Genomic DNA, 19,938 nt, shown 5'->3' on the forward strand with positions numbered 1-19,938 from the left:
CAACAGGATGACCATGAGCCAGCAATGTGCCCTTGTGGCCAAGAATGCCAATGGCATCCTGGGATTCATCAAGAAGAGTGTGGCAAGCCGGTCAAGGGAGGTCATCCTCCCCCTCTACTCTGCCCTGGTGAGGCCGCACCTGGAGTACTGTGTCCAGTTCTGGGCTCCCCGGTTCAAGAAGGACAGGGAACTGCTGGAGCAGGTACAGCAAAGGGCTACAAAGATGATTAGGGGACTAGAATATCTCTCTTATGAAGAAAGGCTGAGGGACCTGGGTCTCTTCAGTCTGGAAAAAAGAAGACTGAGCGGGGATTTTATGAATGCTTATAAATACTCAAAGGGTGGGTGTCAGGAGGATGGGGCCAGGCTCTTTTCAGTGGTGCCCAGTGACAGGACAAGAGGAAACGGGCACAAACTTGAACATAGGAAGTTCCACCTAAACATGAGGAGGAACTTCTTTACTTGGAGGGTGACAGAGCACTGGAACAGGCTGCCCAGAGAGGTGGTGGAGTCTCCAACTCTGGAGACATTCAAACCCCGCCTGGATGCGTTCCTGTGTAACTTGCTGTAGGGGACCCTGCTCTGGCAGGGGGGTTGGACTAGGTGATCTCCAGAGGTCCCTTCCAATCCCTACCATTCTGTGATTCTGTAATTCTGTGATTCTGTGATACTGAAAATCATCTGATTCTGTCGGATTTGCCTGCTGCTGTCTTCTCCCTGGCCTTTTTGGGTAGGATAGATTGCAGCCATTAATGCTGGCGTGTGGGAGATTGTACCAGAGTCTTACCTGTGTCCATACAAACGCAAAGACCTTCCTGCAGTGGCGAGCATTTCATCCCATCCACAGTATTGTCTTAGAAATACTTATCAGTTCACCAGGCTGAGCAGTCATTGCAGCTAGTTCTGGTTCTCAGACCAGAGGAAAGTTTATGGTAGCTTGGTGGAAGTGATGAAAACTGGATATTCTCTGCACTGCCAATTACTAGAGAATACTTCCAGATGCATTCTCTTACATGGGAGAGCTCACTGAGCAGGTATCTTTGATTTAACAGCAGGATGGAGCTGAAATCATGTCCTGACATGCAAGCATTTTGGATTATTTAATAGCTTAATTTTTCCATGAGGATTGATGGCTTAGTCTGTCATTTATTTGTTTGAGATATTTTATGATCTGATGATTTCTTCTCACATATTTTAGTCAGGCACATTATGTATCATTGTTGCTTTATGTTTTCTATTACTGGGAATTAATTTTTCGCACAGTATCTTCATTTAATTATATAATACAATCACATGTGCATTTTGCATGAATAGCAAGAATCTGTTTTCATTTAACCATTATATATTTTGCTATCTTGGGTTTCCCAGCTAAAATTCCCAAGTTTTTTGTTTTAGCATAACAATAGTCATATTCGTTGCTTCTTACATTATAACAAAAGCACTCAAATGTCAGTTCATAGATTGACATAATCAGCTTTGTCTCTTAATTAGAAAAGAGAATAAAGCTCTTTAGGGGTGTCAATAAAATGACAGATGTATCATTAACAGAAGGCTACGTTGGATCAGAATGGTACAAATGCTTGGAATTGAAATGTTAAAATTTTTTACTGATAACCTTTCATTTCTAATTTTCATTTTCTTACGATTTTTTTCTAATTGAAAAATAATAAAGTCAAAGGTACATAATACAGCATATAAATGGAAAAATTATTGGTGCTGGAGAACTTAAATTCCTTCTGTAAAGACTCAAGTTTATAACCAAGGTAGAGGTATAGTTAGGAAACCCTGTTACTCAGGATCCTGCCTACCCTCAAAACAAAACTCAGCATGGCCAATGCAGCCTTGGCCATGCCTTTGATGCACTCCGTGTCATCCCTGTAATGTCACCAATTGTTTATGAACAACGGGACAGCATGGAGATTTTAATATGAAATTCAGGACGCACCCCATACCTGACTTCTCAGTACAGCACACAACATGAAATCTTTTCACAATTAGTCTGAATAGTCAGGCCAATATTGATTTCAGTGACTCCACATTTTGCACATTTCTCCATCAGTTTACGATGCTGTTGATGTCCACCTTTTGGTATAATGAGAGTCCATTGTACTTGTAAGACTTTCAATTGGAACAAATAAAAACTGCAGAATCTGACTGAATTCCAAATATTCAAATACTGGGACAATGGGAAGTACGTGTTTTGGAATTCAGGCATACAGATGGAAATAGATTGCACACTATCTGTCTGAGGTGGCTCATCCCAGCAGCGTCTGATGTCCAGGACATTCACAAGACCCAGCATCTATCAACTTTACTGGCAACCTGAGCTAGAGGATTTTCAGACCTCCTACAGATCCAGCGGTCTTCTGGAAAGCAATATTAAGGCTCTTCTAGGAAGAAATCTGGGCTGTTCTGTCTATTCAGCATCAGTCCTATGGCAAAATTCGAGGTGCAAATGGGTTAGCTGTTGGGCCAAGTAGCCAGCCACATGAGAGAGCACGCTTGAGTGTACTTTAAGACAGCCACACCTATGGCTTCTGTACCAGACGAGTGGCATTTTAGCAAGGGAACTGATGAATGGGTGAGCCACCTGGCTGTAGTCCCGAGTTTGCATCTGTTTCTGCAGAGTAACGTGGATGAGGTGTCCTGTATCTTTGTCTCTCTCTGTCTGCATCCACTTTCTTTTCATTAGAACCTATAAAGCTCATTATCTCCCCAACAGAAATGTTTTAAACTTTTAAGTTCTCATGAAGCTTTGACACTGCTAAGAATTTTGTGTCCCATGTATAGAAAACATAAAGCAACAATGGTACATAAGGTGCCTGACTAAAATATGTGAGGAGAAATCATCAGATCACAAAATATCTCAAACAAGTAAATGACAGTGCTTCATCTGCTGTTTGGGATTCAGCATTTCATTATGTGGGGCTTCAAAACAGGTATAGTAGTACTCAGTTGGAATAGCTGGATGGAAAATATTGAACATTTCTTAAATGAAATTTCTAATTTTCAAATTCAAGCCTTTTGCCTGACAGAAAATGGAAATTACTGTTACTTGCACCGGGGAGTTTAAATCTATCCTGTACCCTTGAAGCGAAGTAGGAAATTATGCAATTGGGTGGTATCTGTTTTGGGAAAAAAAGAAAAAAAAAAGGATAATATATTTAAGTAAATCTAGAACAGACAAGTCTTGGACTCTTCAGAAAGGTGATCCTTTTATAACCCAAATATTATTTTACGCAGGAAACAATTTAGGAAAACAATGAAACAAGAATTCATTTGCAATTGTAATGTCTCTGATTACAGTCCCCAAGTTGACTTTTACTCAATTTAATTAAAGAAATGAGAATTGTGTTTATATTTTCTACTCCATCTTTCACAGCAGAGGGATTTAAAACATGTTCAAACCTACAACGTCTCAGTTACTGTTCCATCTTATGATCTCCAATTAATAGTATTTTAGCATTCTGTGACTGCGGAATGAACATGTATTCTTTATTTACCTACAACTGGAATTAGATAGGTTGCCTAAAACTAACAAGGATACTGTACATTCCAGAGAACTCAAACAGGTACAAGACCAGGAGCTTCATTTAGGTTGAACCCTTATGCCCTTGGGCACAATAGAGTTTACATAAATATTTAAGAAGGGCAGCTGCAGATCAATTAAAGGAATATATTTTCCAAGCATCATAACATTGTTTCCAGGCAATACACTGAAGCTCTTACATTAATACATGTTAAATCTGTTACGGGCTCAGAAGAGTTTTAGGCTCAGGAGAGGGAAAAGCAGATGAGAGCACCCCAGGGGGAGGTTGGGCAGAGATTGTCTGTGAGATTCTGTCGCGGTTTGGGCTGGGCTGACCACTAAAGCGAACGACAGATGCTCTCTTTTACTTCTCTGCCCTTAAGAGAAGGGAGAGCATCTCCCTTCAGGGAGAGGAGGATGAGAGAGAAAAGAGACTTAGGAGTTTAAAAAGAAACTAAACTACTTTAATGAAAATATTAATAAAAGAATAAAAAGAAAATAGTGAAATATACACAATATATACAAAACCGTATGGAGCTCCCAGGATGACGATCATGTCACTGTCAGGCACAGGGCAAGTCCCAGACTGGACTCAGCAATGGATTGGAACTGGATTCCGGATCCGCATTTAGGAATGCACGGATGGGGGTCAAAGGCAGATGAACAGACACCAGCCATTGAAGAAAGAGGGCTGACTCTTTGATCGCTTAGCTTTTATACTGAGCGTGGGGCAGATGGGGTGGAATACCCTGTTGGTCAGTTTTGGGTCACCTGTCCTGTCCGCTCCTCCCTGCAGGTGGGACCCCTCTACGCTTTTCCATTTCCAACCCTCCAACAGGGCAAATAACGAAGTTAGCTGGCCTTGGTTGTTATAGCAATAAGTATAAGCTAGAGCCCCTCTGCATACCATTCCTTGGTATAAATTATAAACAATCAGGTCCTATCACTCTGGAAGCGGATGCTGTCGGAAAAATGTGCCATTAATTTCAGAGAGTTTAGTTGGTTACAAGAGGCTTAGCTGAAAAGTAAAATTACTGGGAAAAAAAGATTGGTTTTGTTTTACCTCAAAGCGGGACAGACGCACGACCCACCACCGCCCGTCTCACAGGGTGTCTGCATGGCGGCTCCGCAAATCCACCCAAGGAGGAGAGGGCACAACCATCCTTCTCATCAGTCCTTTTGGCATCCTCAGAAAAGCTGTGGGCACTGTATGCTGAGAAGGCTGCGACTGTCTTCATTCTGATATTTGCTAAATAAAATTGAGGAGCAGCTGTTTTGTGGGAAATATATTGAAGTTTGTTTTTTTTAAAATCTTTAAAAATAAAAATGTTTCAAGATACTTCAGAATTTCCTTCATAATGAGAGATCTGCTTTCAGGCTTGTCCTACCCAGGAATGTAAATGTAGTCAGAAAAGGACTGCATATCTGCTCACTTCAGACTAGGTACTCCATTGGGTTGGTGTTACATAGCATGTAGTATGAATTATAGAAGGATGTCACTCATATGCACAGTAATGTGAAAAGTATCACTACCACCCCTAGGAAAATGAATTTGCAAGTAATCAATCCGGTTTGTTGCTCCCTAATTGTGGCTGCTTGTTAAGGCGGGGACAGGATTTATCCCAACTACGAGAAAGTCCGTCTTGAAAAAGCCCCACGTGTGCTATTGCTGACGGGGCAGAGCCGGAGCAGAGCTCAGGGGAAGAGGAGAAGGAGGGAAAGGGCGCAAGGGACATGGGAAACGGAATGGGGAAGTTTTGGAAGAAGAAGAGGGATTTGAGGAAAGAGCGTAGAAACACACCTTGCAACGACTTGTTGCAACTAATGAGGAGCAAAAGAGGATGAGTCCAGATTGCAACGTGCTTTCTGCTGAAATAAATCACCTATAGTCTCTGCTGAGAGAAGTAAAATCAGTTCTGATGGAGAAACTGAGATGTTAATCTCGGCTGGTGGCAGAAGGAGGTGAAGTGGGAGAGAATGAGCGTGTAGTGGAGAGGTTACAAGACTGTTTCTCTTAACATGTGCAACAGACTTGTTGCACTGGGAAGAAAAGAGAGAAAACAAGGATCTGGGAAGCCAGAATGTATAATTCTTTAAAAGGGAAGAAGACCTACTAATACCAGGTTCATCTTACAAGCATTAAGGCTTTTGAAACAGTCACCTGAGTATAGTATTCAGTTGCTGTTTTCCTGTGATATATGCGTTAGTGACAGGATTAGTTACCTTCTCCCAGTGTATTATTTACAAATAAGTGTACTAAGTAAGGTACCTGGGATATTTTTGTATTTATTCAACTGTTCAGACTATACTTTGGAATTTTTCAGTACATTTTTGAGCAAAACATATATGTCTTGACTGTGAATTCTGTTAATGCGATTCATGAAATGTCTGACATCTGAAGCTCATGGGGGAGAGGAGGGAAATTGCTTTCAGGTCGCCACGTGCTGCTGGGCTTCCACTTGGGGAATGCATGGCCATAACTGTGGGAGTCATGAAATCGTTAATTCAAGACTTCATAGCTGTGTTGCAATCTTTTTTACAGATTAAATGCAAAATTTTTTATTCACATAAAACTATGTGCATGCAAATTTTAAGACAGAGTAAGTGGCCCCATTTCTCTTGTTAATTACTTCGATAAATCAGGAGTGGGCTGCTGGTATTTGAAAATCCTGTGCGTGGTAGACAGAGCGAGGGAGAGAACAGTTTTCTTCAGCTCTCTATTGTTGGCCTATAACGGTTTATAATGCACTCAGGTCAAGAGGGTGGGACTGATACTCACTATACCACCACAGCTATAACATCAGAATTTTGCTGCAATAAAACTAAATATTGCAATAAAACTAAATGTTTGTGTTACCGTTACAAAAACAATTGCAACACCACTCAGTTTTTCCTATGGTGAAATTGCTCGCTGTTTGCACATATACATATGTGTGTGCATATATAGAAATAGGTATGCTTATAGACACATAACCTGTGTTCATAAACACATGTACATAAACACACGTACACACACACATGCATTCTGAATTGTGCTTGCTTCTTGAAAATGGCTAATATTCCCTGGAAGGGGAAACGGAGAGAGGGAGTGATTTTGTCACTACTGGTCGATCTCACGAATTAAGATCAATTTTGCAACGAACAGTGTAGACGTAAACTGTAGAAAGGCTGTTCCTATCTCTGTCTAAGGCAGGAGACAACAGATGGGTATGGGCAGGCAGGGGAGGATGGCGGGGAAACTGGACAAGACTCACCAACAGCCGTACGCAATTCTCAGTGCCAATGCAGGATGTATGTGCTCTGCCGTGGTGACACTGGTGGTCTGGATTCAAGAAGGGATTTGACTGAGGATGAACTGGAAGTGGAAGCAGGTGGACAATATCTGGACTAAGAATGTATTGCAGGAGACGGGGGCAGAGGCTCCCCAGATCTCAGCAGGAGCTCGGGTTGAGAAGGAAGTTAACAGTGGGTGAGCCAAGGAGCTGAGCGGTGGTGGCAGGTCCGTGGAGCCACCCCAGGAGGGATGGGCGGCCAGGGTGAAAGGACACAGAGGGATCATGCGGGGGAGAAAAAACTTTGTGGTTGAGTGGTCCAGGAAAACTGATGTAAAAAAACAAACGTGGGAAGAGATATGACAGAATTAGGGAAATGTAAGGGAGTCATCCTCTCTTTGCTAACTAAATGAGCAACTCTAACCTATCTGTATTGTTAATAAAGACCAATACTTCCATTCATTGCTTTTCTCTCTAGTGGTTATAGAGAATTTAAAAGATGTCCGGCTTAACCAAGATACCAAACTTCTGGACAGCTCAGTTACATGAAATGAAGGCTCTATTTTCATTACCTTTTTTGTTCTAATGAACATCCTGCATTATTTAGCATTCATACAGTTTTATAGGAAATAATACTTGATTTTTACAATTTTGGTTTTTTTACTTCTGAAATTGTGTGCTACATACTCAAAGAAAATACAGTTGCTGCACACAGAAGTGGCAATATCTTTCCATCTGACATTCTCCTCGCTTTCCTTGTTACCAGGGTTTTTAAAATGTGATAATGTCCCACCACTGTTTCTGAGATTTCCTGAATTTATTTGTTTGTTCTTTATTACGTAAGGAATGATTTCTGCCTGTTTGAATATATTTCTGTGGGGAGTGCTGACATTCCTATCCACACTTCACTTGTCATTTCTAGGCCAGACGGTTAATATGATTTCCTACTATGAGCTACTTACTGTGTACAGTTTTAACATGTGTTGCAGCGAGGCAGTATATTAAAGTGCAGAAATGGCTTATGAAAGAGATGGATGTTAGGGGAGAGCTGTTGGGTTCTCTTAGGTAAAGACAGTGTGCAGCATAAATACGTTTGTGATAGTGGTAAAAGGAAATACTGGTGGACTTCATATTCTGATCCCATCCTTCTCAGACGAATACAGGAAAAAAAGTGTTTATGTTTGTGGATAATACCAAAAGAGGAGCGGCTGCAAGCCGGCAAAGGAGGGATTAGCGTTCCTCATGGTGAACTGGAACACACAGAGGACTAATCAACAGCATCTGGACAGGACCACAATCTTTTCTCTGGGAAAAGGCTGAGGGCTATAATGGTTCCCAGCCTGGGATTTTATCAAGACGGTGGTGATTTTGCAGAGAAAGCCGGGGTTGTGCTAGGAGGCAAAGCTGGGTGCGTCGCCCTCAAGATGGAAGAGGTAATTGCTCTGCTGAGCTCAGTGCAGGACACTGCCGTACAGAAAGGCATGGGCTAACGTTAGAAAATCAAGAAGGGAGTGACATAAGTATGTAGAGGTCTGGAGAATAGTCATGAGGAAATACTGGAAGAAATTGAGGTTGTTTAATCTAAAGAAGACTAAGGGAGAACATAATAAATACCTTTAAATACATTAAGGGCTCCTGCTGAAGTGAAGGGAATCATTTATTTTCTTATCCTTCAGAGGCAGAATGAGGTACAACATGAAAATAAAGGCTAAATGTGAGGAGAAACTCCCTGATAATAAGGACAGATTGCTTGGGGAGACTGTAGAGACTCCGTTACTGAGTAACGTCAAGAACAGCATAGACAAATATGAGGCAAGATACTGGTGCACAGCACCCCATCTGGGATACGAGGCATAGCATAAGTAACCTCTATCATCCCTTCCTAGCCCTTTTTTCTTTGATTAAAGCTGAATCAAGGCAGACCGTGGTCTGGGCAAGTGATCTCAAATGTAAGAGTTAATAAGATAACCTTGGGCTTGATCGTGGAAAATGTTGAGTTGTCGTGGCTGCTCTTATTGACCTCACTCAGAGCAGAAACAAAGTAGGATTTCAAGGATGGGGCCATAAGCAGTGAAAGTTGCTGAATTATTGTCGTATTGGCCAGGTCTTGTCTTCACCATGACTCCTATCCCAGCTGTTATGAAACTTTACATTTTGTGTAGGACCATTCTGGGAATTTTCAGCCTCTGACAAAGTCTGAGCTGAAAGTGCGTTTTTGGTGGATTGCCATTTTTAAACTGTTCAGACAATTTTCCTGTGATGGTATTTACCCCAGCCTTTTTAGGCCATGTCCCAACCAGTCAATACAAACAGTTGTTGAATTTATGAATGTCTCCTTCAACACACAACTTTGAAGTGTGAAGAGGTGATACGTACAATGTGAAACTACAGTGTGTTGAGATAATGTCACCTAAAAAATAGCACAGGAATAAGATTTCGTAGAGGGCAGGATTTCAGAAGTACTGAATGAATTGTTGAGTAGTGGTATTTTTTTTATATTTTGGGGATGACCCAAATGAAATTACTAGAAGAGGGGAAAAATGAAGAGGTTCCTGTGATGATCAGATTACAACACATTAGAGATCTTAGCAACAAAAACCTTGTATGATTTTACAGGAAAAAAAAAGTATTTTGATTAAAATCCCAGAAGTTCTTGACATGAAAAACTTTCAACAAAAGGTTTGCATTTTTCTGTGGAAAAAAAAAAATTACTATATTCACTGGTTAATTGGTTTGTTTTCATCAGCATATCTCCTAGTTTGTCTCACATCACCACTAGAGTCTGTCTTTGCTCTACTGCTCTTCTTGGGAGAGCAGATATACTCTTCTCTCCTTGGTGTGCTCAAAAGTGTATTTGCTAATTTTTCCTGAGTCTTTCTCCTTTTCTTTTATGAGTGATCTTTATCTTAATTAAAAAAAAAAAAGGTTATCCATACTGCAGCATGAAATCACTTTACCCAGATGAAAGTATGGGCGGCGTCAGCATGAAGTTTTTTCCATCCCAGGGCTTTTGTTTCTTCTTCTTCACTGAGTCAATCCATGTCTGCATCTCTTTGTCAAGATTTGGCCTGATGCATCCATTTACTCCACATAAGCCTCCAAATAGTGATCAGATAGGAGCAGCGTGTGGTCCTTACCTCTGTAGGAAGTGTTTGAGCTGAGAATTCAAAAGTAGAAGACCGTATATTGCTAACCTTGTTCTGCAGGGAATACTTTTTCATACCGCATGTATTCAACCTGGAAAATTCAGAGTTCCAGGAGGTCACTGAGGCAGGTAATCTAGACCAATTATTTAAGGCATGCATAATTTTATAAGTATCAAAAAATTGCTTTGTGGACAAATATTTGGATGAGAATATTTTTTTCTGTCCTCACAGATACAAAACACCTAATGCTATGAGCAGGTCTGGGGAAGAACTGGAACTGCTAAATTAAAAAAAGAGGAAAGTGGACTTACTGGCTTTCTCCTGTCCTAAGTTTCCTGTGTTCTCTCTCTCATAATACAAGAAGACACTGCAGACACCACATTTCTGGGGATTACCTTTCTTGGGGTTGAAGCCTTTGGCCTCATTCTTTTCCTCACAGTTAGAGTGTTCATAAGCCCCTGGAAAGACACTGTCTGTCATGTCTTGTTGCTTAAATATTGTGATCGAGCCTGTGAATAATCTCAGACTGCTTTGACATGTTCATAATAGCTTTTGTTCTACTTCTGTACCCATCCAGTTCCATTCCTTAAAGTCCCCTGGCACGGTGTCTTCCAGCCTGGACATGGGATGTTGTGGTTTGACTAGAGATGCTATGGGAAAATCAGACCGATACCTTTAATTTTTGTGGATGGTAACTATGGTTTGGAAAGTGAAAATGGCTCCTCTGTGGCAAAGGGTATTGTTAGACCTTTTTCTCCCTGGCTTGGGTTTTGTTTTTTTTTTCGCCCTGTGGTGAAAGTTGTTGAGAAGTGGTCAGCTGAACCTGCGGTACCCTGCGGAGTGACGTGTTCGTGTCGGGCTGTTTCAGCTGTGCTGTGTGCAGCGAAGGCTGCGTTAACACCAGATGCCAATCATACACCACCAGTGGATTTGCAAGATTATAGGACAAGGAAAAAAAAAAGATGAAGGTTAAGCACAGGGCACAATAGAGATTACTTATGGTAATGAATTGTATAATTTTTCTAGACAGATCTGGATTAATGTTTATCCCAGGCAAGAGATTACTGTATGTCTGATTCTAGTTGTAAACAGACATTATTAAACAGAAGGTTTATGTTCATGAAATGCGACTATGGGTGTTAAAGCACTTATGATTTATTATGTGCAAAGAGAAAAATTAACCTGTTCATCTGCTATAGTATGAGATGCGCTGTGGATTTTTGCATAATTTGGAAGGCATCTGCTCCTTTGGAATACAAATAACCAGTGAAATGAGAAGGATTCTCCTCTTATTTACACTCATCCTATTCCCTACACTGCAGAGGAGCCGAAGTGGTGTAACCAGCAAAAGAATAGTCTTGTGTGCTTTTATAAAGCAACGATATTTCTATGAGAGATAACATTGACAAAGTCTGTTTGCCTGTGAATCTTTAGGCTATTTTTTTACGATTAAAAAAATATTATGTTAACGTTCATAGAGCTTAACAAATTACCTTATTTGGGTTTCCCAAATAATTCCCTTTCGCTAATTGAAAACATAATGTTTAGAGATGTTGAATTTTAAAAATACATTTTTTAATCTACTTTTCACATAATTTGTGTTGCGGACAATTTTACTCCTGCTTTGTTGCATCACTGCTGCTTAGCATAACTGAGACACAGGTATGACATCCACATTTTTTAATACCGCCTTACCTCAGTAGCTAAATAATCACACCTGAGCCAATGACTTCTGTGCTTTGGGTGAGCTGAAAAAATCTCTCTTGACGAAACTGTAAACTAACTTCAAAACTTTCCTTCTTTGATCGAGTAGACATTTCAACTTCATTACTTGCTAACAAGGCAGTATCTTTTCTCTGTGAAAGCAAAGAAAAATTACAGTTATCAAAATCTGTTCATTCTATTTACGGGCTGTATTTGTAGCCATCTGATTTTTGCATAGTGCCATTTGAAATTATCTGTTTAACAATGATGGATGATACAACTCTGTTGCTTTCCCTCCGCTTTGTAACTTATCCGTCTACTTATAGATTGCATTGGACATGTTGCTGATGCTTTATTTGTAAAATTCACTCACATATGTGAGAAATTTGTCCATTGAGTCTTACTGACTTCAGAGAGGCTTCTTAGATAAGTAAAGATATTCCTGTATATAAGCAAAACCAGCCCAATCTGTAAAAAACGTAGGAACATGGAGCGAAAAGGCCTGGGAATGTTACAAGGTGTGTTAAATGAATTCTATGATTCTATGAATTAGAATTAGAATTTAGAATTAGGATTAGGATTAGAATTAGAATCAGAATCAGAACTAGAATTAGCATTTAAGCTGTTAAACTAGGACTGAATAAAAGGTAATCTGGTAAAATGTTCTGAATGCTTCAATTAAAAAAGTTGCAGCTTTAAATTGCCATCAGAACACTTCATATTGCTTTTTTATATTTCCTAACTATATTTTATATTTGATACAAAATTATATATTATAACATGAGAAAGACTTAACTTCAACGTTCGTAATATTTTGCCTATTTATCAAATTTTACAACAGCTGTGAATTGTGAGTCCGGAATTAAAGTTTGTCAACAAATTAATTAACCAGTAAAAGTTTCTGTGGGCTTTCTTAATGGTTCAGTGTAGCATCTGAAGGCGGTGGGAATGTCTGGAGGTAGCAGGGATGCGGGTGAGAGTCCTGAAGGAAGCCGGGGTCAGCTGCACCGCGCTGCTTAAAAGTTTGTGCAGCCAAGCGTTGTATTTTGGGAGGCACTAAAATATACGCGGCGCTCTTTTCTTTGCTGTGTGTTGGCAGACATCTATAAGTCATGAAGATGACCTCCATCTTCCAAAGGGAAGGAAAGCTAGAAATGAAGACACATTTCTGTTATCAGTCTGCTGTGGGTCGTAAGTTGAACTGGTGTTATATTTTCCTCTGGAAGCCGCGTAGCCTTGACACGGTGTTTAAGAGTGTTAAGCTTATTGCTGCTGAGCTAAACATGTCTGAAGCGAACGATGACCCTCACGTCTTTGCGATGGCAAAATGTCTCCCTGATGTGATCCCGCAGACTTGGAGCATTAAGTTAATTTTCCCCTGGATTTCTGAGCTGCCTCCTTTTTACCCGGCAGAGAGCTTGTGAAGAATACAGCTTCTGACCGAATGACAGAACGTGGAGGGTGAAATTAGATGCATTCAATTAGAAGATGACAAAAAAGCCTATCTAAATATTTGTCAGGATGCTACTTACGGGATGCTGTGTCCAGCCCGGGAAGTGAAAGGAGGCCGCTCTCGGGACTTAATAGTCTGAGGGGGAAAAAACTGGGTAAATCATTCAGATTCTTTATGGGCTTGGAGAGGATAATTGAGGGTATCGAGTGGGCTGTTATGCATCCAGGGCTGGTGATCCCTCTCGTGTAATCTCAGATTAGTTCTTTTCTTGTATTCACTTAACACAGAATTAACCGTTACAAAGTCTTCTGGACGACTTGGGTAAATAGTGGTGGTGTTTGACTGCTAGAGGATGGATAATGCAGTGGTTTATGGGAGGTATTGAAAAAAGAGGTACTCTACCTTCTCCACAATAAAAAAAAAACAAACCCACACCACAAAACAAAGAAAAAAAAACCCAAAGCCACAAAACCCAAGGAAACCAAAAAGCCAGGGCAAAAGTGTCAGCTGTGAGATTGTCAGGTTTGGACCAGGAGGTTTACGAGTTTCCCAGAGGACAAAAGGATGTTCCTGAAAACTAACATTCAGACTTAGTAGTCAGTGAAACAGGAAGAGATTGAGATATGCAACTCGGTTTGGCCACATCTGTTTATCTGTAAATTAAATTTATAGCAACTTTTTAATGTACGAGATCAAATCCCTCGTAATTTCCTGCTCAGAAAGTTGTAATTACAAAAATAAAAATTTTAAATGCAGCATATCATGTTGACCTTTTTTTTTTCATTTCTGTTACAGCAGTTCAAGGGAGAATGTGACTATGATAGGGTTAATCCAGCTACATAAAAATCCATGCTGTGTATGATAGTAGTAAAGCTTGTGATCCCTTGATCTTTGATTAGATCCAAGCTAGTAAATATCTTGTGTTTAATCAGAATGAGTTGTTCTGCATGTAGTATAAGTCACCTTCACAGATGGGATGTAGCAGCAGAGTTGTTCGTGAATATTTGTTTTAATCCTTTCCAGAGCAAGCACGCTTTATGTTTCTTTGTTGTAAATCAGATTCAAGCAACTAAAGACCAGCACGAAGGAAAGACATTTGCTTGCAGTCAGGAATAGGACAGTGTGGGAACCTTTTTTCCCTTCTAAAGAAAAATGTAACTTATTAGATTCTTAAAAGGTATTTTATACTATTCCATAAGCATAACTAACACACCGTGGCTGCTTTTTTAGACTGGAACGCAAACATCAGTATCTAGAATTTCATCTTAAACTGTTCATACACGTTCCTAGTTTAGAAGACTATTAATATACGGAGACTAAGATTTATTATGGTAAATGTTTGGCCTCTGTTATTATTCTATATTTTAAAGATGTTTAGTTAGAATGGTAGCTCATCTGTGTGCTGGTAAACTGAAATTCTTAAAACGTTATCTGTAAAGCTAGTTGTTTTGTGTGGTATGTCGGCGTCCTATTTACCTAAATCTGTCATAATTGCCTTCCGATACATCTTCCTCTGACACGCCAAATACTGAAAATGAGAGGACCCTTCGCTGGGAGATTTTCTACCGAATGTCATTTTTCTGTGTCCGTAACTTGATGGTAATAACTGGACGACCTGTAGTTAAATGCATCTCAATTTCTCCCACTTATTTTTCCTAATCACCACACAGAGCCTTCTGTGCTCAGAGGGGTGATTAGATTTAACCTGCCATCATATCTGAAGAACTTTCTGTACAACATATTATACATTGCAAGAATTATATATGTAGACGGCGGGTCTGAGTGTAATATAAAAATAGATGTAAAGATGAGTTGCTCTCATGCCAAAGTGAATTCCTGTTTGTTTGTTTGTTTGTTTGTTTGTTTGTTTTTAACAGGAAGACTGGAGAGCCCCCGCTAATAAACGGCTGGATTCCTTACCTTGGGAAGGCTTTGATTTTTAGAAAAGATGCTTTCAAATTCTTACTGGATCAACAAAAGAAACTTGGAGATATTTTCACTGTACATATTGCCGGTGAGAAATATTTTAGTATTTCTCTTGATTTTTTTCCATCAGTGAAGTTAAATACTAATTCAAATGTTTAGTTTAGAATCTTCCTTAACCAAAAACATATTTGTGTAGTATAGGCCAATAAAAATCACTTAAATTCACGTGAATTGTATGCATAATAAGTGTCCATAGGATATAATTATGAGCATGGGGATTTATATACAGCTATAGGTATATATGTGTATTGACAGAATTTGTAGGCATGTAATGTATGAACGTAGATTTTTGCCAGCACGTTTAATTGTGTATTGTGTTTTTTTCCCTAAAGAAGGGAGAACTAACATCATCTTGACATGGCACAGAAAAATATCAGATTAAATTTAGAAAACACTTAAGAAAAAAGTGCAGAATATGTTCTCACACATTTTACAACTGGTTGACAGGAACACAAGGGAATGAATGACACATTGACTCGGTGATACAATCAGGACTGGAACACAGAAACTTCCCGTTGCCAGCCTCTTACGCTGATCATGCTTGCTGAAAATAACAATATAATAAAGTATGATATAACCTTGCTGCTTTCTGTATTTATAGCTGTATTACTACACTAGCTCAAATACAAACATTTGAGTGAGACACTTTGCTGTAGAAGAAAAACATAGAATGAAACTGGATTCTTGAATGAGACTTAAATATATAAATTTACATATATGTATATACACACAGATGTACTTTTTACTAAAATCAATTTAAAATTCAGTATTTTCCTCTGTTCAGAAAAGGGCAAACCCTTATTAGTCTAGGTGGATGTAATGGATCTTTTGCCCCTTTACATGCTGATATCCTTGATCAAATAATCAACTTCAGAGTTAAGCCTATCTCGTTTTTAGCTGTTCCTATATTTTTAGGGAGTTTCAAATAAAAATGTAAAGTGTAAAGCATAAAGTTTGCTTTGTAATTTCATGGCAGTAGGAGTAGCTTTATATTTCCATATAAGCAATATTTGCAATAAAAATACTTTTTTTCTTCAAAAGTCAATTAATTAAATTGCAAGCCGTATGTTTAATTAATACAATTTTTCTTCCTCTTACCAAACCTGTTCTTTTTTTTCCTTTGGAAGAGCATTTTTACTGCTATTAAATGTGTGATTTTTTTATTCACTCAGGGTTTTTTCTTTGGAAATTGGTATGCTCAGATTTTTTTTCCATCTTGCAAGTGAGTTTGACACATTACAAGACCAACTTTTATTGAAATACAGTCTTTTTTAATTGTTAATTGACATTCACATTTTATATACAGTTGTGGCTTCTAACGAATACAGATTAATAATTATAATTTAGAGGCTACCTTACTACATTCATAAAACCAGATACAGTCATACTTCGGAATCCTTAATGTGTTTAATCAAATATTTATTTCTCTTTCACCTCTTTATTTTTTTAGGCGAGACTATGTTTAGAGATTTATGTGTTTAAGCAATCCGCGAGTGTAATTTAGTTTCACGAATTTCTATTTGCATGGTAAACAAAATTCCGTTTCAACTTATCTCCCTGTGTTCAGGTATTTTGAGGAAGCTTTCCTTAATAGAGACTGAGGTAAACGGAGGGAGTTCTGGGTATCATTTCAGCCTTACGCAGGGAAATCTTTGATTTTGTGAATTTGTCATATCAGAGCTACCACTTTAAGTTCTCTCTTTTCGGTATGAAAATACTGACCGTCAGGACTTCACTAGAGAGAAGCAGTTTGTCATCCACAAGTCAAGGAAGAAGCTGAAGCTAGTTAGTACCGCCGATCATGTCCTGATCTGAAGACGTACGGGATTTCTGTATGTCTTACTGATTTGACAAAGATGATGTGTATATGTTCGGCAAACATAGCGTAGCCTGCTGTATATGGACTATCATTACTTTACCCCCCTGGTGGATGTCTAAAGGTCCTGTCAAAAAATTCTATCAATATATATTGTTCTAATTATTGGTTCGCAAACTAGTTCATTTGGAAAATGCGGAACGATGCTTGGAGTTTCTGGCATTGCCCCGTACCGGTAATGCGATTTCGCTGATTGTACTTCCCCCATGTGATGCGCAAATGATTGTCATCCCTAAAAGTCGCAAGGGACATGGATGTCATCTTAATAAAGAAATTAAAAAGCACATCTTTCTATGAGAAACAATGTAAATTCCTGACCTGTCGCAGAAAATAGTTCTCTAATTGGTTTTGTGTGGTGGTGCAGCAGAATCGTTTTCCCCAAACGTCATGCCAGCGAAGCACCACTGTACATCATTGTCAGCAGTTCAGCAGAATCTCCCTAATAAGAGGACGATTACGTAAATGCGATAGTCTTCAGGGGAAAAAAAAAGAGAAGAGAAAAGAAAAGAATAAGGAGGGGAAAGAGAGAGAGAGTCTGTTATGTTGAGATGATCGTACTTCCCAAGCCAACCTCGCTGCATGTAAAGGGTCAGCAGCATAGGCAGACGGCTAGGTAAGGACTTCAAGAGCTTGAAACAGTTTTGTCATTGTTTCTCGGGATTAAACTTCGTCTCTTTTTCTTGACAAGTTATTAGGAATGATACCAAACCTTACAACACTCTGAGACTAACTCAACTTTTAATAAAATAATCTTAGGGTTTTTTACTGAAGATACTTGCCTTTTAGAATGCTGCTGCTAAGTCATTTTTTTCTTTTAAACCACGATACACCTACAGTAACATATCACATTTTTCTCTCTTAGGCAAAAGGTAATTTACATTAACTCCTTACCCAGCTGAAGTCTGCTGCAAGCATTACCGAAATAACATCCATCATTAGATGCCATCTGAAATGCTTGTCTTTCATCATTAGCATTAAAAAGCTACAGAATGCATTATTAGAGTAATTTCTTAACTATCATACAAATACTGGTTTCTGTGCTCAGATTTACCAAAGTTGACAATTTTCATATTTTCCACATCAATCTTCTATTTCTAGGAGACTGTGTAAACTAAAGGGAGATAACCAGGCTATTTGCAGCACGTGTGTAATGCAGGCTGAAGGATTGGACGGGGAAGTATGAATTCTCTGTAGCCATATTTAAAAGATATTCATAGAGCTTTTTACAGAAACAAGCATACATCTCTTATTTTGACTTGTTTCTATGGTACTAAATAAAAAGCTCAGTAACTTAAACTGTTGAGATTTGCAGTGTGACATTTCTGTATGGACATGCCTACTTAGTGTTTTGCGTGGAAGGATTTTTTTACAATCTAACAAGGAAAGGCTTGGTCCCCAGTGGTTTCTACAGAAATACCTTCAATATTTAAGGCTTCCTGATTTGTGGAGCGTGTGATATGCCTCCACTTTTGGCTGATGTGGCATTTACCTTTACCAGTACTCTGATGGAAACTCACGAGCATCAAGATTTTGGTTCGGTTTCAGATAAAGCTACTTTTGAGAGGTGGTTTTTGGCATTAGCTGCAATGAAAGGGCATGGGAGGGGAGGGAGGAAGCTGCATTTTAAAATACCAAATAATAACTGAAAACTTTAGGAAAGATTTGCATTTGTTGGTCTCTGAGACCACCAGGGACAATAAGTGGGAAGAGACCTCACCAGGGACAACGGGAGGATTTAAAAAGCAAAATTAAGGACCATATTGACACTCACAAAATATAAAATCGTAGCTTGAGGTGAGAAAGTTTGTTCCAGTTCGGATGTTTGCAGCTCAGGGTAGAGGAGGTGTTGGGGCACGGTTTTGTAATTAGCAATCTGTTCCTGTATGGAAGAGACTGGGGTAACCGGTGTGCATCTGTGTGTGAGTATGACTGTAATTGCTAAAGGCTCCCATACCCACTCGCACAACAGCAACTTTCTAACCGCCGTTAATTAGCCCTAGATTTTAGTCTATTTCTAATTAAGAGATCTAAAATTAGATTCTCGGGGAGGTACGTAAACAAGCTGCCTTTGTTATAGAGGGGTTCCACTTTTCTAACTATGTAGACCTTTACTAAATGCAGTTAACAAAAGTATTTTGGTATATGTGTTTATATATATTGTCGACTTGCAGTGATGCGGTCTGAAGCCTGACTTGATTCTACAAAATGAATTATATTTTGGTACATACTTACTTTTTGCTACCAGGAACCTGATGAGAATAATAAAAATCAGGATCTGTAATATTCTGTTTCTCAGAGATTTTTTTTTCAAAGTATGTACTAGCGTTGAGTGAGTTTTGACTTAAAATTATTGCTAAAATAGTTCATTTGTCTGAAAACTCATTTGCTGAAAATCATTTTCTTACTTAAAAATGATAAGAACTGATGTGCGTTTGCTAAGTGTCTGATTAAAGATCACAAAGAAACTCATATTTTGCATCAGAAATAAGCAGATGGTGGACAGATGGTTTAAATTAATATTAATTAAAAATCTTAACTTAAATTGTTTACCCTGTAAACGCAAAGTTAGGAAGCCAGCTTTCATCTTTAGGGTTAATAACACTCCAAATCTATTTATTAAAAATTGCTCCAATGGGCAATCTTTCCAAGCTTTGATCGCAAAGATGGTAGCCTCAATAAAGAGCATGACAGTGGGTGAAAGCTGGAAAGAGAGAGCAATTCTAGGACTCCTAAGAAAGATCCTGCAGAGGTCGAGACTAAAAATTCCTGCCAGCCTCTGTGGTCTGGGCAGGAAGAAATGATCAGAAAAAAGGACTGGGAATTGAAGATCTCCTTTTCGGGCTGGCTTCTCGATATTTTTATTCTTTAAAAATTAATTTACGTCTGTGGTTTGTTACGTTACAGTAAAGCAAACTCTATGAATACCTTAAAAACCTTCACACACTGTTGACAAAAAAAGGGGGTCAAATTCT

At 39.0% G+C, this 19,938-nt stretch overlaps 1 protein-coding gene across 2 annotated transcripts in view; it reads left to right on the forward strand.

Annotated features, from left to right (window-relative positions):
• LOC128905257 (cytochrome P450 7B1) overlaps positions 1 to 19,938 on the forward strand; it is a 131,899-nt gene that overhangs the window by 93,041 nt on the left and 18,920 nt on the right. For both annotated transcript variants that reach the window (XM_054191072.1, XM_054191073.1), the window contains exon 2: positions 14,982 to 15,118. In XM_054191072.1, coding sequence (XP_054047047.1) covers positions 14,982 to 15,118 — 137 coding nt within the window. The remainder of the gene's footprint in view (positions 1 to 14,981; positions 15,119 to 19,938) is intronic.

Source organism: Rissa tridactyla, chromosome 2, assembly GCF_028500815.1.
Source record: "Rissa tridactyla isolate bRisTri1 chromosome 2, bRisTri1.patW.cur.20221130, whole genome shotgun sequence".
Lineage (NCBI taxonomy): Eukaryota > Metazoa > Chordata > Aves > Charadriiformes > Laridae > Rissa > Rissa tridactyla.